Raw genomic sequence first — 27925 nt, 5'->3', positions numbered from 1 at the left:
AAGAAGATATCGTTAGTACCATGTAGTATATAGTTTGGTAACATGATAAGGAAACCAGGATTTGATGATGGGATCCCAGAGAAATCGAGGGAAACTCTCGAAGAGCCGCATAACTTTTTACTGGGTGTACCGATTTTTATGATTTTTGATTTAATCGAAAGCCGATGTTTATCATGTGGTCACATTTAAATTTCATCGAGATCTGATTACAATTTTTGGAGTAATCTTTGATAATGCGTATTAACAACAATTTTTTTTGTCTACCTACGTTGTATTACTTGTCGATATAATTGAAGGCGGTTTTTTTTTCGTTTGCGAGCAAAAACTATTATAAAAAAGGTTGTCAGGAAGCATTTCATTTATGTATGTATGTTAGTATATATGTATGTGTGTTTGTAGATAATAAACACCATAATATTTAAATTTGTAAAATGACGATTCGAAGGCCTTATTAGGGCCTATTTGAATAAAGTTATTTTTGGAACGAAGTTCCTTACGGCAGGCTTGACATTTGGCTGGGCGACCGAACTGAGAAAAATGTGCGACTAAAACCGTAAGAAAAATATATAACGGAAGTGACGTAATATCAGTCACACGACTGTATAATATGACGTTTGTAAAACTAAAATATTACTAGTAAACTTTTTTTTAAATTATTTATGTAATCTTATACTGTCGACAAAAATAAATAATGACATGTTTTTTTATTTCACTTAATAGTTTGAATTATTATTATTATTATTTTGTTTGATTTATATTATTTTACGGTATTTGTTATTTTCTAAAATACTAAATTTCCTAAATACCTTTACGTACTTAATAAAAACCAATCAACAAAATTTAAAAAAATCTAGAACTAGAAAATATATATAAAATTCAACATTTTTTTTTCAAATTGTGTTGCTTCTATACTATCCGAAGGAACTTCGTTCCTACCAGTGGGTCTACCATGAGTTTCCAGAGACGATACACGTTAGCGAGTGTAGTAGAAAATTTGTATGGCAAGTTGAGCAGCGCCTCTACCGGATACTATCATTACTATATTTGGTACCATAAGTTTTCTCAGGACAGTTAAGTTAACTACATTCGTAAATGTCATTCTAGAGCGTCGATATTTTCATACAATTCGCTACCATGAGTAACATATTTGACAGATGTCACCCTGTTTAGCGTTACTATTATAGTTGCGTCACTCACTTGAAAAAATCGTGCGAGAAGTTTATAATTATTAAGTTTATATACTATTTATTATGCGCTATGTTTGGTAGAACATATATTGCTACGGAAATGTTAGAAGCAGCTACATTAGAAGACGAAAGACGGCAGCAAAAAAGGCTTCCAAAGTGAAATGCATCCCCGTTCGTAAAACACAATTTACGTGACTAAAATTATGATCGCGATTTACGTGAATAAAGAAAGAGATAAATAACCATAACACTTAGATGTACACTTACTTTTCCATATAATCCACCATAAGTTCGAACTGGCAAGCGCTAGTTCTCATTTTTTATATTTTGTTGTTTTAGGACTATTGTATAACAATTACCTAAACAATATAATTGTTTCACAAGTGTTTGACAACAACTAAAGTTATTTAGACATTTAAACTGACGGAATAACTTGAAAAAATTTAAAAGTTCTTGAGCTCGCATGAATTCACTGTAATATGCTGCTTTGCATTTTGTCGGATTATTTTAAACTTCGTTTAGACTTCACTTCATTCGAATGTCATCATGTTTACTCTTTCTTTTTTCTATACGGAAGAAAGAGATGAAGATATTAGTAACTAATACCAATATAACGCATTTGAAACTATAAGTCTTATCGAGTGCTCGATAGACTGTATAGTAAAATTTAGAATAACTCATAATAGGTATGGTATAGATAACTATTCCTGTTGCGTTTCTACGTTTACTACTGTAGCTATGTCAAGTGCGCTTGTAACAAAAACTCATGGTAGAGGTACTGGTGCCCCATGACACCGCATAATTTTTTTGATTATGATTTTGAGTCAATAAATCAATCAATTATAAATAGTATTTTAAGGTATCGTAATTTGATATTTTTGTCATGTTCTTGAATCGTAAATGCGAATGTTGACTCTATTATATTTAATAGTTTCAGGCCGAAATGACATATCTAGTTCTCCGAAAAGACACTTGTAATTTGTTTCTAATATAATTCTCAAATATAAATCACCTGTTGTATGCTAAGACAGTTCCAAATTGAAAAAAAAAAATCGAAAAAAATGCGAATGTAAGCGAGTATTAGAATTTGGGAGTTAAATTTACCACAGACTATCATCGAAATTCAATCATTCGTAGAATTATCAATGTTTAATGATAATATAACTTTATTTTGTATCATACCTTGAAATAAGTATGTAGCCTGAACATCTGCCTGTGATCCTTGACGGGGTGAAGCGTGATCGCACGGTGGACCTCCCGCTTCTTGAGTCGCCCGGTGTACGCCGCCGCACCGCTGCTGTTGTGATGCAGGATCGTTTGCATCTGCAATACGGGCACATTGTCTCATTATCTAGTATATTATCAGCTTCTTAAAACAACGGTTATGCGGTCATGTCGTTTATCTTTATAAGCGATTCTTTGATAAATTTCGACCTTAATAATACAATAATTATTATTAATGCTTGGTTAAGTTTACATCCGATGGAAATACAAACAATAGATGTTTATATAAATACACATATACAAATATTAGCTATATTAATTGTCAAAAATTAAGCTTATATAAATATACATTTCAAATAGATTTTTGACACAATTTGTATTGAGCTTACGTCAAAATTCTATCTCTAGAAAGAAATTGCAGATATGGGTAGAATATTGAAATTGGCCGTAAGGAATTTGCCCTTTGTTACATCAATTCATCAATACCCTCGTGCACTTAATTGTAGACTTCAGATATAGTAGCCGTTCTAAGACTATGTTAAAATACATAAGACATATTTTATAAATTTGCCACAAAAAAAATTAATATGTCTTTGTATATATCAGGAAAAACGAAGCAAATCTTTATGTCTTCGACTCTAAATTATTTTTACTTTGTGTAAAATTATATGTTTTAAATACAACGTTTATTTACACTAAAAGTTCCCGTTACCGGTAAATAGTGGGAGTTGAAATGATTAACAGGAAAATCGTTTCCGAGAACTTACTTTGCACTTGAGAAATGTTTGTTTTTCTTTTATGCTCTTTGAAGTTATAGTTAACATAGTTTAAAATGACATTTAAAATAATGTTTTAAAATTAACCCTACGTAGTTAACTTAAATATACATGAACATAGAATAGGAAGACCTAGTTTCTTATATTTATATCTCAATTCAAGACGCCGCGTTGGCGCAGCGGTCACAGCCATGGATTGTACCCGTTGTGCTGGCGGTTGCGGGTTCGATCCCCGCACATGACAAACATTTGTATTGGCCATACAGGTGTTTGCCGTGGTCTGGGTGTTTGTGCAGTCCTTGTGGGTCTCCCCACCGTGCCTCGGAGAGCACGTTAAGCCGTCGGTCCCGGTTGTTATCATATACACCTGATAGCGATCGTTACTCATAGTAGGAAATATATCCGCCAACCCGCATTAGAGCAGCGTGGTGGATTAAGCTCTGATCCTTCTCCTACATGGGGAAAGAGGCCTATGCCCAACAGTGGGATATTACAGGCTGAAGCGCTATATCTCAATTTAGGTGTATTATTAGAAACTATTAAATTAATACGACTAATACATTTAACTACCGTACCAAAAATATAAAATAAATACCTAAAGATGTTTTATGTTAACTCGTTTGCATAGTAGACACAGCTATTAAAGGTCTTATTCCACTATTACACATAAAATAGAATAAAAATATCCTAATTATTTTTCCAAAACGTATTAATCACATTTACTAATATTATAATCTGTATGACGTCTATGTCAATCCATAGAGAATAGGTTAAAGTAAAATAAAATATTCTACGTGACATTGGCGAAATCATCTCTGCTCATTTGGCACCATTGAAAGCCATTATCCCAATATGGCCTATCCCATACAGAAGAAGAAGAAGAAGAAGAAGTAAAATAAAATATAATAGAATAAAGAGAATACGCAAGAAACTCTAGGGGCCATCCATAAATTAACGAATTACACGATTTTTTATTTCCCTCCCCCGTCCTTGTCACATATGGTCACATTTATAAGTGTCACCTTGTGTGATATCACACATTTCACATCACACCTATAAAATTTTATTTTGTAAAATAGAATCATTGATTATATCAATGGTAATGGATTAATGGATGGTGGCTATCAATCATTTGATTGTAGATGCGATGTTTTGATGAAGATAAAAGGCCGCTGCAGCTGGCCTTTTTAATATTACCACCAAACATGTCGTTGAATAAATTTTAATTATAAATATTTGTTTTATAGGTTATAGGTAAATTAAAAACCAAATCGGTTTTCACAAAGATGTTTAAAGTACCGAAAAAGAATACACAAGAGACTAGGGGTCATCCATAAATAAACGAATTTCTCGATTTTTTATTCCCTGACCCGTCCTTGTCACATATGGTCACATTTATAAGACCCTACCTTGTACCGTTGTACGACTCCCCGCTTAGCGTGTGACGTAATTTATGGATGGCCCCTAGTATGAACTCAAAGTTCATGATTGCTAGCTAATTAGCCAGTGGACTCTTCTTATATAGTAAACGTCAAAAAACATAATATTTCAAAAGGTTAAATTTTCCAAATGGTTAATTGAAAACTTATGAAAAAAATAAAAAATTCGGCATTATATTTTTGATAGTTGTATTTTACACATAACAGAACCAACTATCAATAAAAAAAGAAGTAGTTATGAGATAAAACATGGATAAAACAATAAAAAAAAAATACATTCGAATTGTGAATCTCCTCTTTTTTGAGCTTGATTAAAAAGAAAAATATTTCTAGCCAGCGTTAAAATTAAACACATATTAAAAAAAAAAAATATGTAAAATAATAGATTAAATAATGTCACAAGCAAAAACTAGTTTTATATACGTAGCAGATATCCGTGATCTCTGACCTCACGACGAAATAAACAGGTTTAGCAAGGTCGTAGAAATCAATTAATTATCACCAGTAGAATATATACTAACATAGTTAAAATACTAATAAATTTAACATTAACTTATCATTTTAGCAAGAACTAGCTGTGCCCGCGACTTCGTTCGCGTGGAATAGTGACTTTATACAACATTTTTGGATATATCTTTTGGTTTAATTTGGACGTCAGAATAACTAATATTTTGTCACATAAACTGTCATTGTTGTTCACATAAACCTTACATATTTCCGTACAAACTTTCGTCCGCTATTCCCTATTGTTATTTTACACCCTTGAGTGTAAAACTTTTACAAACTATGAATGTCATATTTATTTATATCGAATCGACAGCCTAAAAAATAAGTTTCAAGCTTCTAACTATGAAAATGACGATACTTCCATAAAACTTTTCATCCCCACCTTTCCACCCCTTACACCTCTTTTTCACATTAAGAAGTAGCCTTTGTCCTATCTCATGCTCTAGACTATCTGTGTGCTAAATTTAATTTAAATTAGTTCAGTTTTTTTTTGCGTGAAAGCGCGACAGACAGACAGTAAGTCACAGTTACTTTCGCATTTATAATATTAGTAAATATTAGTAAGGATTTTCTGTGATGTAAGCCTAAGACATAAAACCAAACTCCAAACAAATATTTTTAAAAACACAAATATCTGCTAAGAGCGAGAATCGAACCGACGATCAACCACAACACTAATCAGGTACTCTTATCTAATATAAATATATAATATCACATATAAGTTACAAGTAGTTATTACCTACTACTTAAACAAAACGATTTGTATTTCATCGTAACACAAATGTATCAACAAGAATATCATTTTACGTAAATTATTAATATATTATTGTTAGGAACACTTATTGCGCTTAACGAAACGTGTTCTTCGAAGAAAAACATGAAAATTTACAAAACTATTATTTTATAAATCTATTACAAAATTCATTACTGAACTGATCTAAAATATATTAATTAAATGCTTCGTATTCAGCTGAACAAAATGGAACCCTGTGTCGGAGGTCCGGAGACACATCACAGCTACTGTAAACAACAATGAACTTTATTACGTGCGAGGATCGAACCCCCAATTGCTACTATATACTGTGCATCAGCCAGTTTCCATAACCATTGCACCATTACGTCGCCAATCTTTTATCATATTTTTATAAAATCAATTATGTATTCAATGTGAAGTAAATTAGCTAAAACTCAAATTACCATAGCGTACAAATTAAATTTATCAAAAGAATGAAATAATTGAGTAGTGTATCATTATATCTAAGAATATAACTATTCATAGGTCTATAGGTTTTAAACCGATTTATATTTAGATAAAGATAGAGCCTACGTAAGTACAAAAATGTTAACAAAGACATCCAATAGGTACATACATATATATATATATATATATATATATATATATATATATATATTCATTTTTTTTTAAATTGGGACACGCTGAAAATATTAGCGATGATAACTGTTAATAGAGAGTGAAAAGGTACGGCATAGAGAAGGCGGGTTCGTGACAGTAAACGTTAGTCATTGTGTGCTAATCGCTTAAAAGTCTACAGATTGTCTGTGGATAGAGAATATCATTCGTAGTTTGTATAAACAACTAGCTGACCCGGTGAACTTCGTATCGCCTAACAGTGACTTTTAAGTATTATCACAAATCTTTTGTATGGCGTATAGAAAAGTGTGGTTTTTAGACTTTTTCAGAAAATTTAATTTTTTTTTTTTTTTTTTGTTTATAATTTTTCTCTCCGTAAGAACCATCCTCGTACTTCAAGGAATATTTTAAAAAAAGAATTAGCGAAATCGGTCCAACCGTTCTCGAGTTTAGCGCTTAGCAACACATTCAGCGACTCATTTTTATATTATAGACAATATAACAATATAACAACCGCTCTTATTTAGTGTTGCTAGTAGCCTAAACCACCGAGGGTAAGCGGGTTCCATTCCCGCTCGGGATGGATATTTGTATTTGTACAAATATTTCTTTCCGGTTTGGATATCTGTTCTTATGAGTCTCACCACTGTGCCTTAAAGCGTCGGTCCCGGTTGTCATCATAAATCCTGATAGCGATCGTTACTCATAGTAGGGAACATATTTGTGTGAGGGAATTCACATTTTTGATGTAACTAGTGATCACCCAGTATTCGAAATTCGCTTCAGCCTGTAATATCCTACTACTGGGTATAGGCCTGTTTCCCCATGTAGGAGAAGGATCAGAGCTTAATCCACCACGCTGCTTCAATGCGGGTTGGCGGATATATTCCCTACTATGAGTAACGATCGCTGTCAGGTGTATATGATAACAACCGGGACCGACGGCTTAACGTGCTCTCCGAGGCACGGTGGGGAGACCCACAACAAAACCTGTATGGCCAATACAAATGTTTGTCGTGTGCGGGGATCGAACCCGCAACCGCCAGCGCAACAGGTACAATCCATGGCTGTAACCGTTGCGCCAACGCGGCGTCACGTCACGTTCGAAATTCGACCATAATTAATTTAAATTATACTTTTGAACATTGTTAAGGTTCTGTTGTCAAAATTTTGCGTTTAAATAGACCAATAAACAAACTTTTCAGCTTTATTGACCGATTTAATAAAAGAAAAGATTCTCAATTCAACTGTAACTTTTTTTATGTTACTTCAGAACTGGGTTGACCGATTTCGATGATTTTTTTTAATCGAAAGATGGTGCGTAACATATGGTCCCAATAAAATGTAACTCAGATCTGTAATTTTCGATCTTTCTCTAATAATGCGCATTTAATTTACAATTGTTTCGTCTACCTACGTTGTATTAGTGGTCCATGTCCATGTAGTGGTGAAGTCAGTCTTTTTCGTTTGAAAGCAAACACAATTATAACATAAGTATAGTTAGAGAAAATATGTTGATGTATGAGAATAATTGTTTTAGTTAGTAATGGGCTAGATACAGCAGCAGATGGACATTTTAATTACAACATTTACAAAGAACGTACATATGATATATAATTACTACTCAATAATTTGAATCCATTATTGATTTCCCCACCGCGCGTCGGAGAGCTCGTTAACAGTAAAAACAAAACAGTAGACAGTTAAAAAAGAAAACACTATCATTTACGGTTATAAACATTGAAAACTTTAATTTGATTCTAAAATATCGCAACAAAAGCAACAGGCATCGGAAATTAACGAAGATCGAAACCACCAATAAACCTGGCATTCAATCTAAAGTCTAGACCTTTCTCAGACGCCTGATTGAACGAAGAATCAAACTGTAGGCTCCTTGACTTTACTTTCCCGTTCAGATTTCACATTACCTAGGTCACATAACCGGTCTAGACTACCTGTACTTGCAAAACGTTTGCGTTTGCACCAACACAACTATTCGAATGCTTGAAAACATTTCAATTGTTTAATATTCTCTAAACTTTAACGGTGTTTATTTTTTCAATAATAAATACTGAAAAATAATAAAAATTCAAAATTAAATTTAATACAATGTTTAAGAATTGTTTATAACTAAGCTCTGGTTTTGTAATATATAATTATAATAATACTCAATTTCTCCTACCGCGTACGTAGATATCTTGTACGTTCTAAAATTGCCTTATTATTGCTTTTAGCATTAAGCCGCCTTATGCGTAATAAGATTAATATCGTGACATATATAATATATTGTGCAATATAAAGTATTATAATTCTACACCTTTGAAATTGAAAACAACAACATTTATATTACAATAGAATCAGTAATGCGAAGAACCGGAGTGAAACAATTGATAACGAAGCTGCGACAATGGGCGGAGCGTACACTTTGAAGAATCGATGATCATTGAATGAGTACATTAGAAATTGGATTGACAAAGGTAAGAAATTGGATTGACAAAGGCAACGATAGAATCCTTCAATCGCTGTTTTCTAGCAGAAATCAAACACCAGTGATGTGCTTAAGGCTGTTCCGCTAGCAGTCACGGGTTCAATTACATGGCAAACATTTGTATTATCCATGTTTGCCGTGGTCTGGGCAGTTGTTCTTGTATATTGTGTATTTCCGGATACCTGATACAGGAGTTAAACCCTCATGGAGGCCGTTGAGTGAGACGCGTTTGTTTATTTATTAGAAGAAACGCAGAAAGCTGATTCCCACCTTTAAGCGACTACGCCTAATTGATATTTAACAAGGTATTGACAATATTAAAAAGATGCCTTGTTGTTCTTTTTATTCGCCATTCCGAATTCGGTAGAAACTAAGCGTTAACTATACCTATTAGGAGGATTAGGTATATTCCCCGGTCTTAGCTATAAGCAAAGAATTGTTTACTTACTCGCTGATATAAGATAGTTAAGGTAATAAAACAAAATTACTAGAAAAAATTAGAAGAATAAAACAAATTATAATATTTATATAAAGTTACATACAATCATTAAATTTATATTCAATATTTTGCGTCACGATAACCGCTGAAATCCAAGTGTAGCCGCAAGAGAAAGCTATCATAGCCGGAAGTCTGTTAATTTCATCTCTAATACAATAAGTATTATGGATTTAAAGGCATCTTGACAGATCATAGTTTAGTATTAGAGGCCTCAGTGGATTTATTTACCGTCCAATACTGATATAATTTATGCTAATAAACCTAACATTAGATTCTTTAACGAAAGTAAACCGTTTCGATAAAGTCAAAGTTCCCACTGGTCAAATGTTTTATTTTTAACTAGCTGTGCCCGCTGACTTCGTCCGCGTGGAATTTAACAACAAAGTTATTGTTCAGTTCGCAGAGTTATAAATGAATTTCTAAAATAAAAGTAGCTTAAGTTACTCCTTGCTACATCAGCCAGTGAAAATCAGTCCAGCCGTTTCAGAGATTAACCGGAACAAACAGACAGATAGACAGCCAAAAATTGTAAAAAAAAAAAGTTATTTTGGTATATGTACCATGTACACATCCATATGCATTTAGTAATAAGCGGTTATTTTAATATTACAAGCAGACACTTAAATTTTATTTAGTTGTATAGATATAGATTCCATTAGATTTTTTATTACTTATCATCATCATCATAGATAATAAAATGGTAGGAAAGTCAAAACTGTACATTGAATATTTATTAAAAATAATACTTGGGGTGTGATGTTACAATCGTAACTATATGAAAATAAAAATAATTAAAATTGAAACAATAATACTTAAAAATGTTAATGATCCTAACAAAAATAATTACGATATCCATGATATTCAATACAATAATTTTACACTGTATTTATAACGCTAAAAATACAAATGAAAAAACATATAATTATCCTTCAAAACATTATCCTAATAGTAATGACTTGCGCAAATAAATATCTTATCTATAAAATTCTCGTGTCACAATGTTAGTTACAATACTCCTCCGAAACAGCTGGACAGATTTTTATGAAATTTTTTTTGCATATCGGGTTGGTCTTAAAATCGGCGAACATCTATTTTTCATAAAGGGGGGGAATAAGAGGGTTAGTAACAGCTAATTTGACTATATATTATGTATCCTAATCTTAACTAATATGCATTTTACTAAGATAGCTACACTAATTCAAAACATGTTTCACACGTTCAGACACACATCTAGATATCAAAACCAACAGTAGCAAAGATAAGCTGGTTTAAATTAACTCGCATCTGTGCAGCTCGTCAGGACTCCGAGATTATCTCGAGAGATAGACGAGAATTTAATACTAGCCTCAGTTACTAACGGAAATAGTTTATCATTTTTAATGTCTCGCTGCTTGATGCTAATCCATATTTAAAGATAATTATACACAGAAACATAAAAAAGATCTCTGAGACGGAATAAATGCATGTAATTTATTTATCATTTGTAAAAATATAACATACTGAAGCTGGTTGCGTGTTATATCTAAAACAACATATAAATCTTATAACATACAGACACGGTCGTCTGTTACTACGTAAGCAACTTAATGCTTGTGTTATAGGTAGCAGCCGACTGTCATAATAATTTTTTTTTTGGCGATAAATATACAAATAAATAATCTATAATATAAAAATGAGTCGCTGAATGTGTTGCTAAGCGCAAAACTCGAGAATGGTTGGACCGATTTCGCTAATTCTTTTTTTAAAATATTCCTTGAAGTACGAGGATGGTTCTTACGGAGAGAAAAATACTAGAAAAAAAAAATAATAAAATTAAAGAATCGACTGTTAGGCGATACGAAGTTCGCCGGGTCAGCTAGTACATATATAAATAAATACAAATATTACAAACAGATTCAGACAGAAATCGAAAATGTTAAATATGTTTATATAATATACTAATGTGTACAAGGAGGCTTATTTTTATATGAAAAATGGGGCGGACACAAGCACAGACTGTTCCACCTGTTGATAAGTGTTTACTACCGCTAGACATCTGTAAAAAGGAGTTGCTGATGCATTGACGACCTTTATGAAAAAGGTTGTTACCATAACTTATAATCAAATATATTATAATTGTGTTTGCGACGGAAAAAAACCGACTTCAATTACATCGACAAGTAATACAACGTAGGTAGACGAAAAAACAGTCAAGTAAATACTCGTTATCAAAGATTACTTAAAAAGTAGTCATCAGATCTCGATCAAATTTAAATATTACTGCAAGACAAGTATCAAGTTTTGGTTACAATGAGAATCATCAAAATAGATGTTACACCCAGTGAAAAGTTACCTATATGGTATAAATTCAACGTAAGTCGACGATATAATAGTCAAGTAAACACGCATTATTAGATATAGCTCGAAAAGTACTTGTCAAATCTCAGTTACATTTAAATGGGACCGCATGACATTGCACCACCTTACGATCAAAGAAAATCATCGAAATCGATTTACCCAGTCAAAAGTTCTACATTAAAATATACAATCGAATTGAGAACCTCCTCCTTTTTTTGGAAGTCGGTTAAAAATTATACGTATATCAGAAATGTCTAACAAAGATTAATACAAAAACAAACAGTTTACAGAACAATAATTTAAAAGGATAAAATTCATACACGCATAAATTAACGTCGATTATGTGAAACTAGCTTTGTATACATAATTGTAAATAATTATTATGTGTCAGCATAGGTTTTTTATAGGGTAATTGCTATGTGACCCATTACTTAGACTCAGCATACATGTGGCTATAAAACAATCTAAGCCATTATCTACACTAATATTATAAAGCTGAGACGTTCGTTTGTTTAAACGAATGAAGGCTATAGGCAATTTTTTTCTTATGCATATAAAACCGCGTGGCACAGTTAGTTATCTAAATAATGGCTAAACTTAAAGCTTCGTTGTTTAATTACAACCGATTTACTTATATCTATCTATGTATATATTATCTATATAAAAAAAATCGAAATGTAAAAAATCGTAATGTAAGACTGCATCAAATTTGAAAATTATTATTTGTGTTAACTATGGTCAGGACAAGGTTGGTGTGAATCAAAAAATACAAATAAAAAAAAATAAAAAAATAGATATTTTTTTTTTATGTCACTATGTCGGCAAACAAGCGTACGGCTCACCTGATGGTAAGCGATTACCGTAGCTTATAGACACCTGCAACACCAGAAGCATCGCAAGCGCGTTGCCGACCCAATCCCCAATCCCCCCAGGAGCTCTGGTCACCTTACTCACCAACAGGAACACAATACTGCTTGAAAACAGTATTATTTTGCTGTGATCTTCTGTAAGGTCGAGGTACTACCCCAGTCGGGCTGATATGAAACAAAAAAAAATAAGCAAAATTCGCATAAACATTAGAAAACAATTTACCAATAAAGTATTTACAGCTAATAATAAACATTGACAACTAACAAGATTATTTTCCATATAACATTGAGGGAGCCAGTAATATTTATATAATATATAAATATATTTTACATATCAATAGGAACTGTTTACGTAAAACAAAGGTTGATCAAACCGATAACATAAAAACGATAAGTTATCTAAATTTAATCAAAAAATAATCCAATACGATCGACATTATAAAAACATTCCAAACAATGTCGTGTTTACCAGAAAAAGCTGTACAGACTATAATTTAAATTTAAATATGTAAAAACTTAACTTATTTTGTAATTTTATAACTGTATTGACTCATATTTCATTCAATCAATTCAATTTAATTCAATAAAAATTAATTAATTAAAGGTCATATTATTCTATTTTAAAATTTTACCGTATTAGACGCATCTAAAATTATAAACTAAGAAAGTCTTAGTAGTATCAGCGGAGAATAGTGCTAAGAATGCTGGCAGCATTTCTCCGTTCAATCGCAATACCTATTTTATGTTTAAAAAACGCACCAGCCCTCTTGCTACCAGTAGAAGATATTAAATCATATAATAATAATGAAAACTCATTATTGTACACCAGTCAGTCAGTCAGTTTAGACTATTGCAGTCCACTGCTGGACATAGGCCTCCTCAAGTTTTAATTAATTAAATATTATTATTATCTGTTATATATACTGTACTGTTTGTTATATCTGTAAAAGTCCCAATTTTGGATAAAGGCTTCGTCCTATGATTTTATTTTCAGCTATAAGTATTAAGCTTTGCAATTTTTTTTTCTTAATTAATATTTAAATTTTAAAGAGATCTTTTTCGCCATCTTTTTTCTACGTAGGTAACACCTACAATTTTCAAAATTAATTTCTCTAGCAACATTATCGCTATTTTCATACCACCACTTCCAATTTCCGTCAAATTTATTAATTAATTTGATGAGATATAAGACATGAGATGATCCTTCTTATCTCAATCTTCCTCACAGCGTGCTATTAACCCAAAACACAGATCATACAAACAGAAGTGTCATCAATCATAGCGCATAGAGGAAGCACCCACTTGAACAAGGCCCCACCGGTAACGCGAAGTAAGACGAACTAACGTACATTAGGAAACGCCAATCTTAAGCGATGTTACTTCCGTCGCGACCTTGTCTTAGGGCCTATTGAGGTTAATTTTAGGTAAAATATTCTATTACAAAGTGTGCGTGACTGTAAATCATCCTGGAAATGAAACTAACGTGACGTCTGGGGAGTAGCTTGAGTTCTGTTTAATAGAATAATTACGGGTATTCTTTATTTCTAACGGACAGCGAGTGGCCCGCTTCCTACGGGATTAAATAATAAACATTGTAGTTACTATTGTTTATATTTCATATTTTTATAGTTTTGTATACGAGCCTTGCAATTAGTATAATTATAGAAAAGTGATGATGTTCTAAATGACATAAATTCGTCTATTTTTAACCGACTTCCAAAAAAGGAGGAGGTTCTCAATTCGACTGTATTTTTTTTAAGTATGTTACATCAGAACTTTTGACCGGGTAGACCGATTTCGACAAATTTTGTTTGAATCGAAAGGTGGTGTGTGCCAATTGGTCCCATTTAAATTTATTTGAGATCTAACAACTACTTTTCGAGTTATATCTAATAATGCGTTTTTACTTGACGCTTTTTTCGTCGACCTACGTTGTATTATACCGCATAACTTTCTACTGGATGTACCGATTTTGATAATTCTTTTTTTGTTGGAAAGGGGATATCCCTAGTTTGGTACCGTGATAAGGAAACCAGGATCTGATGATAATTTTTAATTTAATCGAAAGCTGATGTTTATCATGTGGTCACATATAAATTTTATCGAGATCTGATAATTACTTTTTGAGTAATCTTTGATAACGCGTAGTTGCATGACTATTTTTTCGTCGATCTACGTTGTATTACTTGTCGATGTAATTGAAGTCGGTTTTTTTTTCGTTTGCGAGCAAACACAATTATGTTATATGTTACTGAAAAGAAATTAAGTACGAAGCAACTATTTTAGGCGATGTTCAAAAAGTGTTTCATATCATCCGACAAATGTTACACACAATCTGTATATTAAATACGTAAAACAATAATTTTGTACCCCTTTTTACTAAAATTGCGCGAACCCTGATATTAAAATTAAAATGAAAACTTTACACACACTAACCATGTAGTTAAAACGAAACACACACGCATATATACTCTTTTGTTCACTGTTCAAACTTACGAGTATAATTATTTAAATTAATTATGGTCGAAATATTAATAATGGTAATTATTAATATTTCGACCACTTTGCGACCACTAGTTATGTTAAATGACCCCATTTTAACAATAAATAGTAACTATGATTGTGTGTAAAAAATAACAATCACCTGAAAATTTTAATTTGTAAAATGACGATTCAATAGTTATTTTGAAGCCTATTTGAATAAAGTTGTTTTTGATTTTTGATTTTGATTTTGATTTTGCGATCTTTCTTATCCTTATGTGCGTAAATCCAACCGTTCACATTTACAAATGCACACATAAATAGATTATAGTCTAAAGCAGCACAAAGGTACTTTTATTTCAGAAAATATACGGCTATTGTAGTAGAGATTTCTACTCACGCTAACTAAACGCGACGCGCCTTATCGCCCTGTCAATTTTTGCCCTTAGCAACTATGTGCAAATCTGTATGTACAGACAGATTAGCAACATAACAAGTTTGACATCAACGACATTCTGATTACTCGAACATATTATCCATTATTTACCAACGGTAAATAGTACGTACACGGTATAAATCTCGTATCCGTAAAAGTATATTTACATAATGAAGTCACAAGACCTTGGATGTTTACGTGACAATTATCTTTGTCACTTTTCTGCGGCGCTGTGACCCAAATTCAGAGTTATCGTATTTTTATCGCTATCCGTAAAGTCACTGGACCAATTTTTTTTTTTATTAAAAATACTAGCAATCCGCCCTTGTTTCGCATGATTGCAGTGTTACTAAATATAAAATATAAAATAAATATTTGAAATGTAAGCGCACAAAATATGTTTATTTACGACATCACATTAGAAACCTCTAAAACTAACAGTGTTCCTCTACTATATTATGCATGTACACTTAAACCTTCATCTGGAATCGCTCTAAAACCGCATCAAAATTTAAGCATACAGACAGCGGGAAGCGACTTTGTTTTATACTATGTAATGATATATTTTTAATTACGTAAACCGTATCGGTAAACTTCAACCTATATAATTTGCGATTGTCTCTGTTGTTGGGATTATATGTGTATTTGTACAAGTATTTCTTTTCGGTCTTAGTGTCTATCATAGTAAGACTCTTCTTCGTGCCTTGGAGAGCATTTTAAGCAGTCAATGTCGGTTATTATCACAGACAATATAGCGATCGTTACTCATAGTAGGGACATACTAATCCGACTCTCAGTGGAGCAACGTGGTAGATTAAGATCCGTCTGTTCTCCTACATGGAGAAAGTCGCCTATGCCCAGCAGTGGGATGTTACAGACTGAATCTATCGATCAATTATTTTGTTTATTTACGACATAATCACAAATACTGGCAACATTTGATTGAAAAACGATGTAATAATCAAATGAAAGACGAGACAGAACTAACACCAACCACAAAAGAAATGCATAATTTCTTTTTATAATTTTACTTCTCTAATTTAGAGCTAGTTTCATTTGAAGTAAACTATATTTTCAAAGAAATACGTTCTAAACATTTTTGAATATCATATCAAAAATTGACCGTTCCAGCGGGTTCGAACCCGCGACCGACCGTGTCGGTGCTCTAGCCAATTAAGCTATGAAACGATGTACCCGCTAGATCGAAATATTTGATATGATGATTTTATTTTCGGTTTAGAGCTCGTTCCCACCTGTCGGCTATCGGATCCGTATATTAATCGGATGTCGGCGCCTTTGTTCACACACACGATTAATAATCGGTTGTCGGCCACGGTCGAAGCTAGTGCCAATTTTAAGCACTCTACGCGAGGCGTGCACGATGGACGTCGACGAAGCTCTTGTTGTGATGTATTATTATTTGAGAAGAAAACGAAGAAAGACAGCCAAGGAAAGAAAATATTGGGTGCACCCAATCCTGAGAGAAAGATTTAGTTTGGGAACATTTCAGAATTTAATAACAGAATTGAGGAGTGATGAAATTAAGTTTTTCAATTATTTTAGAATGTCGATAACTACATTCAACCATCTATTGGCTCAAATATCAGTGAGCATAAACTACCAAAATACGAGATTTAGAGACTGCATTTGTACTGAAGAAAGGTTGGCGATATTTTTAAGGTAATATAATTATACATATTAATTTGTATAAAGGAAGAGATAAAACAGTCACTTTTAGTTCACATATATTTATTGAAAGAAATAACTTTAATTTTTTTTAATTACGAAAACAAATTAGTGGAGTTAAATATTACTAAAATCTAAGTCCGAATCTTGAGTATTACTTGAATGTAGTGACAAAGTAGGTGATGCTGGTTCAACGAGTTGGCGTGTCGAATATCCATATCCACTTGAAGGGAAGATATTATTCTGGTTTAATGGTGGGTGCACATTCTGGTTTTGTGACGAATATACAGATTGTTGCACGTGATCTCTTGACTGTGAATGCCAACCATAGTTTGATGAGTATAAACGACTTTCACGCTGCTTTTTAATATTTTGAATCAGTGACAGCACGCCTGATTGAAACTCTAAAGTTTCACTATCGTCAAAAGACGTAACGCTCGGTAGAACACCTTTGAAAAAAGAGAGCATTGGATGTTCGTTACTTCTGTCTGACTGTAGCCTGCTATCTAAAAACTGGCTTATTTTGTCATCGAGGGTTTTGGGCTTTTTGGAAGTGCTTGGTAATAGCAGCTCTGAATTTATATCTGTTGTATTGGCCGCTGATGCCTCGGGACATGTATCTGTTGGACGCTTCTTGACAGAATCATGAGTTCGATTAGGCTCAGCCACTTTTTGCAGAAAACTCATCTGTTCTTTATATATATATGGCTTTGAAAACTTAGCCCCTGCTCCGGATTTTTTGACGTCATTTTTATTTGCTCGCATCCAGGCATCTCGTAGATTCGACCACTTTGTAGATACTAATTTACCTGCAATAACAATAGGTACATATAGAAATGTTAATTATTTTACCTACTTAATTATTTTACAGATATTGCGCATCGGGTTGTTCCTTCAAAGAATTGCACTATAGTTACAGAGTTGGTGTGTCAACTATTAGTAAAATCTGCCAAGAAATTAGTTCCACTATCTGGGATGTATTAAGAGACGAGTTCATGAAAATTCCTGATAATGAGAGTAAATGGTTGGAAATTGCAAAAAGTTTTGATATGAAAGCCAACTTTCCGCACTGTCTTGGAGCAGTTGATGGTAAGCACATTAGAGTGGTGAAACCAAACAATACTGGCTCGATGTATTTTAATTACAAAGATTATTTTTCATTTGTTTTACTAGCCGTTGTTGATTCAGAATATCGTTTTATTTTTATGAGTGTTGGCTCGTATGGAAAAGAATGCGATTCTTCAATATTCAAGGAGTCAACTATATGGAAGAAACTGAATGATGGTAGTTTAAATATACCAAAACCAAGGCCTCTACATGCAACACTTCAAAATGATATGCCTTATGTTCTCGTGGGCGATGAGGCTTTCCCTCTGTCAACAAATTTGTTAAGACCTTTTGGAGGCACTCATTTAGACCACATGAAAAAAATATTTAACTATCGTTTAAGTCGGGCAAGAAGGTACGTTGAATGCGCATTCGGTATTTTAGCCAATAAATGGAGAATATTTCATCGGCCACTGGATGTCCACCCAGACACGGCTATCGAAATTGTAAAAGCGTGTACAGTATTACACAATTTTGTAAGAGAAAAGGACGGTCTGAACTTTGAAGATATTCATTATGCGGCAGAAAATCCGATGCAAGAACAAGTACAACTGCAAAACTGTAATCCACGTGGTGGTCCTATTGCAAATGATATACGGTCTGAATTTGCAAACTACTTCGTTTCAACAATAGGCTCGGTGCCTTGGCAACCAGAAGCGCATGGTTAATATTTATGTTTTGAATTTTACGTATATTATTAAATAAATAACTTCAAACACTTACCACATGATTGTCTTTCTTTTTCGTCCAAATTGTCAAAATCAGGTATGAGTAGGCAGCAAACTTCCCGCCAAGCAGCTATTTTCAGTTGCTTATCTTTATAATCATTTAGAGTTTTGTCCCAAAGGACACCTCTTTCCTGAACTAGTGTGATCAATTGTTCGGGGTTGATATTTCTTTCCATTACTACGAATCACCAAACGTGCGTACAATAAAAACACAACAACTCTGCTTGCGCGCCGCGATGTGTGTGTGCGCGATCGCAGGTACGACGTACGCACGAACGGAATGAGGGGTAGCGGGGAGAGGGTTATCGGCTCCGACATCAGACAAATGTGAACAGCGCCGTTCTTAATCATAGGCGAGCGAGATCCGACACGATTTTTTTCCGGGCGTAGAGGGCTGGCAAAACACCCGACATTTCTTGTCGGAGCCGACACAAAATCGGTTTCCGATAAGTGTGAATAGCGTCATATATAATGCTCTGCCACTAGAACTTCCGTTTAATATACGGATCCGACACCCGACAAGTGGGAACGAGCTCTTAAGCGAACCGTGGTGCCGTCGATAAAGATAAAATCTGAGTGAGCAAAAACAAAAACAAATATTCCTTCAAATTAATAAGACATCGTATTTATTGATAATAAATTCTAAAAAAATAAATCGGCAAATTAATAAAAAAACGTATCTCAACCAACTGATAACACAATCGCCGAGCTAATAGCATTGTACTTGAAAAGACACCGACAAAAATACACACAATCTATTAAAATCTAATCTAAATAGGTACATACATATGTACGTTATTTTAATTGATAACAACAATCTTGATAAAATTTTAAAACTTTTTTTTTCAAAAAGAAATGTATTATCATATCGTATCATATTTATGTAATTTTATAATGGGATAGATCATTAAAACGATCACGTTTTTACATGAATATCTTAGAAAATAATTTCTAAGTTATGTATTAGTTTGTAAATATTTATTTTTATTCCGCTGTTAATGTAAGTTGACTTTCAATGAAAACAAATATTTGGTATCATCACAATATACCTTGTATTATAAATAGATAATTGTGTTTACTCGCAAACAAAAAAATACCAACTTCAATTACATCGACGAGTACCTAATACAAAGTCGTAGACGAAAAAATAGTCAAGTAAATACTAATCATTATCTGTCTGTATGCTAAGATCTTTAAAACTACGCGACGGTTTTTGATGCGGTTTTCTTTAGTAAATAAAGTGATTCCAGAGGAAGGTTTATGTGTATAATACATCCATAATATAGTAGAGGAATACTGATAGTTTTAGAGGTTTCTAATGTGATGTCGTAAATAAGCACATTTTTTTTGACCTTACATTGCAAATAATTATTTTATATTTCATATTTAGTATCAACAATGCGAAACAGAGGCGGGTCGCTAGTTATTAGATATAACTCAAAAAGTACCTACGCATCGACAACCTCAAGCAATCTAGGAAAATGTGTACAACGCTATAAACAATCATGACATCGCCATCTTTTAGAGATTCTAACGACTTTTCAGAACAAAACATAAAATACTCCTTGTTTTTCCCGCGCCACCAATGAGTAGTGATTAATAGTCTAATGTTGTTTGTTTCATTTTTATTATTTTTTTTTTTCTTTAAATTTTATTGAATTTTTTTATAGTGTCATCTTTGATCTCTAATTTATTTTTAAAAGTTTTATTTTTGTTGTTTAATTTTATTGAAAATGTTCTATACACCTACAAAGACGTATCTGTTATTCGTCATTTTCTACACTTTAAAAAAAATATGTTTGATGATACTGTCGATGTTGTATATTCAAAAAATAATAATAATAATAAATAAATTAATAATAAAATACAGTCCAATCTCCTCCTTTTTTGAAGTGGTTTAAAAATAAAGCTAATTAATATTTTTTGGTAACGAAAACTAATATTTTCGTAATCTAGCACCATAGAGCAACACGGTTACTTTTTGTCTAGCACAATTCAAAATGAATAAAAAAGCGTTATAATTGACTGTTCAATACTTCATTTTTTATCTGCACATCCGCATTGCTGGTGATATACAAATAGGTTCGAGAAAAAGTAATAAAAGCTACACAAATACCTAACGAATAAAAAAGTATTTAATGTAAATTCAACTTAATAGTTAAAGCTGGAAAGTCTTAACAATGAAGTACTTAATATTAAAGTTGTACGAAAAGGTTCAACGTGAAATATACTTTATTTGGATACTTTTTAAGTAGATATTAGAATATTCGTACGAAATAGGTTTTATCGTATGACCAAACAAGTAGACGCACAAAAAACGATCGTATAATGAGTTTGTTGGCGTAATTTCTTTGAATTGACATTGGCACCAAAAAAAGTCGGTCCCGCAACCTCTGTCGTACGAAGCGAAAGCTAGGCTATACTTCATATTTGTATAAATTTAAATAATAATTCGAGGGTACACGTCTACTAAAATACGATACTAAAATACCCTATTTATTATATTAAATTATTAGACATTATTTTAGTAATTACATTTTTATAGACTCAATAATTCATACAGTAAATTCATGGACAGAAAGAAGACTTGCTTGAGCTTGGCATTCATAAAGACTTGAAGTAAATAGATGTTTTTAGACATTTTTTTTAAATTAGACAGTTCAATAAAATTAACTAATTTAACCATTGACTATTACTTTGTATTGGTTTGGGCTGATTTCTTTTTGGTACAAAAATATGATACAAGTGTTAAAAAGACTGCCAGTACTCCAGTTTCTGTTGTTTCGATATATCCTAGCATTATATTTTTATAAAAAAACTTTTAGCAGGGGCAATTTAAGTGACATAAAAATTAACTTGCCTATTATCATTATTAGTATTTAAGATTATTGACGAAACTTCTTATTAATTGAAAGTATAACATTGGTGAAATTTATACCACAATTTACAGTAATTTTTATCAATGTGGATTTTTGTCAAACAACCCAACTGTGTATTTTAGCCAAATTTCTAACATTTTAATTGAATATAATAGGTTTTATAATATTTCTCATTTAAATTTGAGTATAGCTTTAACTGGTTAGCAAACTTATAACACTGGTCAATGTAATTCAGTTTAAGTCAATCGCTAACGGCGCGAAACAAGGGTAATGACCGTCAATCATATGGCGAATTTTGTATTTAATAATAAATTGAAAACCTCACAAAACACATAAAATTGAAAGTGTTATATTGTCTATAACACATTCAACACGTGTTTTATTTAGGTAACAATATTTTAGTTTTTAGGATTATTTACCAAATTAAAAATAAATTGAAGTATCATAGTTTTCTTAGCAATTTAATAATAAATCCTTATGAATCTCAACGCGACTAGTGACTGTGTAGGATCTATAGGACTGATCCGAAATATGGAAAATTTATGTCAAAAAGTTATATCACATTTTTTTCCGCGATATCGTAATATCGTTCCTTACAGTATTGTATCATGTTCGAGTTCCTTACAGTGGTTCAACGGTATCTCTGCTAAGCTTACAGCATTTGTATACCCTAGTAATTAATTAGTTATTTGACCTAAATATATTTTTATCAAACATCTTACTTTTTATTAATACCAAAATAAGATAAGAGGTACAATACATCTACAAATAAGTGCAAATACATTGGCTATTTAGAACACAAGATAGTATAGGTAGGTATATTTCATGGCTGAAGCCGACATACGGACTAAGACTGCCTACCCGGGCGTCCTGGATATCACCCGTAAATGGGTTCCCCTGTGATGATGTGACCAAAAAAAACTAGGTAAATTTCAATCCTAAATCTTTAACTCGTTTCATAGCGAACAATTTAGTAACAACTGTTTTAGATAGAACCAACGCTGTCTAGCATCAAAATTTTGCGGTCCAATTATTTTCGTATTAAACGTATAAAAGTAATTACGTTTTTATGACAAAATACACTAATTTAATATACTATTTTTAGCTTGTTGCCTAGATTTAATGCTCCATTGTTCTGAGAAACGTTTCGGAAGACAATAGGTAATAACACTCACTGAACTAGTTTATATCGCTGACCCATTCCTAATATATATACACTTAGTCCCATCGCTTTAGACTGTCACATTTTTTTAATGATTCGTTCTGTGACATCCCACTACTGAGCCTCTTATTCGTACAGGAAGATAGAAACTCTATCTACCACGCTACTCCATGCGGTTGCGGGATAATTTTTGTGTCACCTTTATAAAACATTAGGCACAATCGGGGACAGAACTTACTGTGGCCACTGTGCAAAAAAACCTTGAATATCATTCTTCTGAAGTTACTAAACATGTAATTACTACAATATAAAGAAACTCAAATCAAGAATTTGGCCTTCGTTTAAAATAGAAACCATCAAATATTTGCTTCGACATGTCTCCGCGTAGCATCTTGAGTTAGTAACTTAATTATCGCATCTGATATTCATATCTTCTAAACTTTGTAGCGTATCTTTCAACGCGTTTCTGATTAACCGAAGCTATAATAATGTCCTTTTTTACTATGTAATAATATATTTTTTTATGGTTATCATCATCATCATCATTTCAGCCTATCACAGTCCACTGCTGGACATAGGCCTCCACAATTTCGCGTCAAAAAATGGCGCGAACTCATGTGTGTTGCCCATAGTCACCTGACACACCAGAAGACGCTGCTGCCCGTCTTCGGCCTGTGTATTTCAAAGCCAGCAGTTGGATGGTTATCCCGCCATCGTTAGGCTTTTTAAGTTCCAAGATGGTAGTGTAACTGTGTTATCCCTTATTTTTTTATGTTACATAAATATAAATATATTTTCAGATCTATTTAAACTTAATTTTGTACCGAATTCTCTACACTAAGCAACATTTTTTTTTTTTGAATTTATGGTAAAGTAAATAAACCTACACACATGCAAACATTGTGCGTCACTTACATGCAAAAACTGTATGACGCAAAACACCGAAATGTGCAAAAACATTCCTATTACCAATCACCTTGTATATGTTTGTGTGTTCATATTTCTTGTTAATGCTATAGTAGACTTGGGTTTACATATTAAACATTATTGTAGTAAAGATTATACATTAAAACTTTGAAATGGAAAACTAATAGACTAGTGAAATCGGTGATTTGACTGTTACACTATTGGTAAAAGATTCGACCATCGTTCTTGAAAAATGTTTAAAAGGCTTTTCACAAAACTCGACTCTGTTGGCCAATAGGAATTGAGAAAAATTAAAAACTTACATTTCTTTATTCAAATTAACTTCAGAAGCGCTTTGAATCGTTTACAAAGAATATGTAGTGCCTAACTAGACATGGTTACAAAAAAAAAAATGAATACAGAAAACATCTTACACAAATTATAAATGCGAAAGCTTGAATGAATGGAGGTTTGCTAGTAAGACACGTCAGAACAGCTGAACTGCTGAACGGATATAAATAAATTTTGGCTATTATAGACTAGACTAATAGACATATTAATATACTTTAAAGTCTGCATTAGCGCAAATAACTCTTTACCCGAAAAATTCACATTTACCATTGGATAGATTCCGACCAAAGTCGCGAGACATAACAGCAAATATTTACCTTATAAATTTCAATATTACTAACTCCTGAAATGTGGGAGCAACAAACTGACCTATGAAACACGATCGTTACAAGTGACAAAATATTGGCCTTAATAAGTAGTGCTAAGTTTGTGTACAGAACGAAAGCCCAATCGCTCTCAATGGCTCTTCATTTCGCGAACGAATACATGTTTTTAATTTAACATATGGATCAATTTGTATTTTTAAATTAGAGGTCATGGAACAAATTGTACATAGAACAGATTCGAGTTCAATGTACTGAGCAAAAAGAAAATAGTGCTGTATTTGTACGTGTTTTTTTAAAGATTAACTGCGAAGTTTCCTGCCAATTATTTTCTCTGGAATCTACGAGTATATTCCGATTGTGTGGTAGCGTCACTTTAATTACAATAAAATACTATGGAAATAGTAATTTTAATTTGTAAAATGACTATTCAAATTCATTTTTGACTTTAAAAAAAATAATTATGATTATGAATAATTCTTAAACGTTTATATTTCCGTCGATTTTAAATGTTTTTGAAAAACCTCATCACATTTTAAAAAAACAACAAAGTGATATTATATTCATCAATCAGGAGAATTCCGCAAAATAATATGAACATTATTTTAAATATAATAAGTTCATAGATTTCTCCCAAGTTTCTCGAACGATTTTTTGTCGGTAATATCGAGGTTCTTAGATGTTTTTAAATTGTTATCCACTCACAACATCATGTCCATCGTCTCTCTTGTATAATTTAAAGTATTTAACGTAATAAGTAATCATTCTATCATTCCAGCCTATTGCATGTGTGTTGCCCATAGTCACCACGCTGGGCAGGCGGGTTGGTGACCGCAGCGCTGGTTTTGTCGCACCTAAGACGCTGTTGCCCATCTTCGGCCTGTGTGTTTCAAAGCCAGCGGTTAGATGGTTATCCCGCCATCGGTCGGCTTCTTAAGTTCCAAGGTGGTAGTGGAACCTTATCCCTTAGTCGCCTCTTACGACACCCACGGCAAGAGAGGGAGTGGCTATATTCGTTGGTGCCGTAGCCACACAGTACAAGTAAGTAGATAATAAGTAATTAGTGAAACAAATTTAGGTAGCCTTATAATTTACTGTTATGTCATTAGCCATACTGCATCGTCTGCAACGCACACACTTCTGACGAGTAGCAGTTGGGCCCGAGCCACATTACAGCGCTGACCTCAGTTCGTTCGCGATTCGATCTCGACCCGGTAAAATATCGTTAAATGAGAAACAATGAGTGTATTCACACTATCCCTAACAGTCACGTTCCGATCAAATTTAATCACACTCCAGCCAGATACGCCTATTGTTTCATGTTTACTATGAGATCGAACTGAGATGTTTGATATATTTTTGTTTCTTACCATCGAATTTTGCTTATAAGATATTTCTATTCGAAAATATGAATATAAAACTTATACTTTATTAATTAAGGACAAGAAGATTCATATTGTCGTCACTCTACTTCCTGATACTAGTGTATTCGTAACTTGCATAAAATCCTCTCTTCCCGTGGGTGTCGTAAGAGGCGACTAAGGGATAACAAGGTTCCACAACCACCTTGGAACTTAAGAAGCCGACCGATGGCGGGATAACCATCCAACTGCTGGCTTTGAAATACACAGGCCGAAGACGGGCAGCAGCGTCTTCGGTGCGACAAAACCAGTACTGCGGTCACCAACCCGCCTACCCAGCGTGGTGACTATGGGCAAAACACATGAGTTCACGTTATTTTTGGCGTAAACTTGTGGAGGCCTATGTCCAGCAGTGGACTGTATAGGCTGTAATGATAATGATGATAAAATCCAAAACCGTTGAACCGAACGAACCTAAATGCGTTTGTTATCATCACTCACGATAAATTTAAACTCAAAAAAGATAATATACATTACTGAAGAAGGATTAAGTAACGTTTGAAAGTGACTGACCTAACAAACAAATGTCATATCAATTACGTGTGAAGCTACCACCAGCTTTTAAAGAAGGCTCAGAACTGAGTCCTTTTGAACTCAGCCATTATAAATTTGGACGTAAGTCTATCTTAAATATGGTTTGTTAATTAAATATTATCAGCCATTCGAAGAAAATACCATGAAAATTTAATGCTGCGTTGCTCTTCCAATCTTTAATAGTAAAATGTCTTTTTTAACCGACTTTCAATAAGGGAAAGAGTTTTAATTTGTGTACTGATTTATTAAAGAAACGTCTTACACAAATTAATATAGTATTAATAGTGAGAGAAACTATTTAATAAAGCTTTTAAATAACTGCAAATCTAATCTAATTTTTGTGGGATTATTTGTTACAATCATCATTACATCAGTAGTTTTTCCTTTATAGTTATATTTCCAATTAGCTCAAATAGAATAATACATTAGAAGTAATTTTACTACAGATTATTATTACTTAAAATCTCTATTCAATTAAGTTTAAGTCAGATACAAGTATCATCTGTGAATAATTTATTAATAAATATTAAAATCCACTTCGAAACTCCGCAATTATAGTATGTATGCCACAATACCGTAATGCTATTACAAAACTGTCAACTATGTTAATGCAATAATCAACAATTGCGACACAATTTCAATAACAAGTTGCATCTTCGACGTCAGAAGTCCACCAACTAGTTTCCAAAGAACTTGTATCTCCGTCGGATTAAAGTTTTTACCCCATCTTATTAGATACTGTTTTATTCAAAATCAAAATCAAAAACAGCTTTATTCAAATAGGCTCCAAGAGCACTTTCGAATCGTGATTTTACAAATTAAAACTTTAAAAATAAATGATTATATTTGTAGAAGGAAAGCTACCACCGATTCGGAATGTAGATTCTACAGAGAAGAATCGGCAAGAAACTACGCAGTTACTCTTTTGAAAAATAATATATAAACTGTGTTTTAGTACAAAATTAGTATAACATGTTGCATGAAATACAGCGTCACTAAGTCCACACATCTTTATCAACTATGTAATCCTCTACCGAGTAATACGCTTTTGTCTATTATTATTTTTTAATAAAAACTTTAAATTTATGTTAACACAATTCCAAAATCGTTTGTGGGATTTTATTATACATGCGAATACCATGACCCAGAAAGGAGACGTTTACTTTGCGCAGTCGGAAACTTGGAGTTACAATTTTGTTATTCCTTCTCGTGT

At 32.8% G+C, this 27925-nt stretch overlaps 1 protein-coding gene and 1 long non-coding RNA gene across 2 annotated transcripts in view; one reads left to right on the top strand and one right to left on the bottom strand.

Annotated features, from left to right (window-relative positions):
• LOC123658996 (chondroitin sulfate synthase 1) overlaps positions 1-27925 on the bottom strand; it is a 76271-nt gene that overhangs the window by 16537 nt on the left and 31809 nt on the right. The window contains exon 2 of the mRNA XM_045594279.1: positions 2370-2510. Coding sequence (XP_045450235.1) covers positions 2370-2510 — 141 coding nt within the window. The remainder of the gene's footprint in view (positions 1-2369; positions 2511-27925) is intronic.
• LOC123658997 lies at positions 1121-9407 on the top strand. The gene is made up of 3 exons (XR_006743953.1): positions 1121-1208; positions 3114-3118; positions 9397-9407. It is a non-coding gene; the product is annotated as an uncharacterized LOC123658997 (long non-coding RNA).

This window comes from Melitaea cinxia, chromosome 13, assembly GCF_905220565.1.
Source record: "Melitaea cinxia chromosome 13, ilMelCinx1.1, whole genome shotgun sequence".
In the NCBI taxonomy this organism is placed as follows: domain Eukaryota; kingdom Metazoa; phylum Arthropoda; class Insecta; order Lepidoptera; family Nymphalidae; genus Melitaea; species Melitaea cinxia.
The sequence above is the reverse complement of the archived record's forward strand: the minus strand, read 5'-3'. Positions and strand labels throughout refer to the sequence as shown.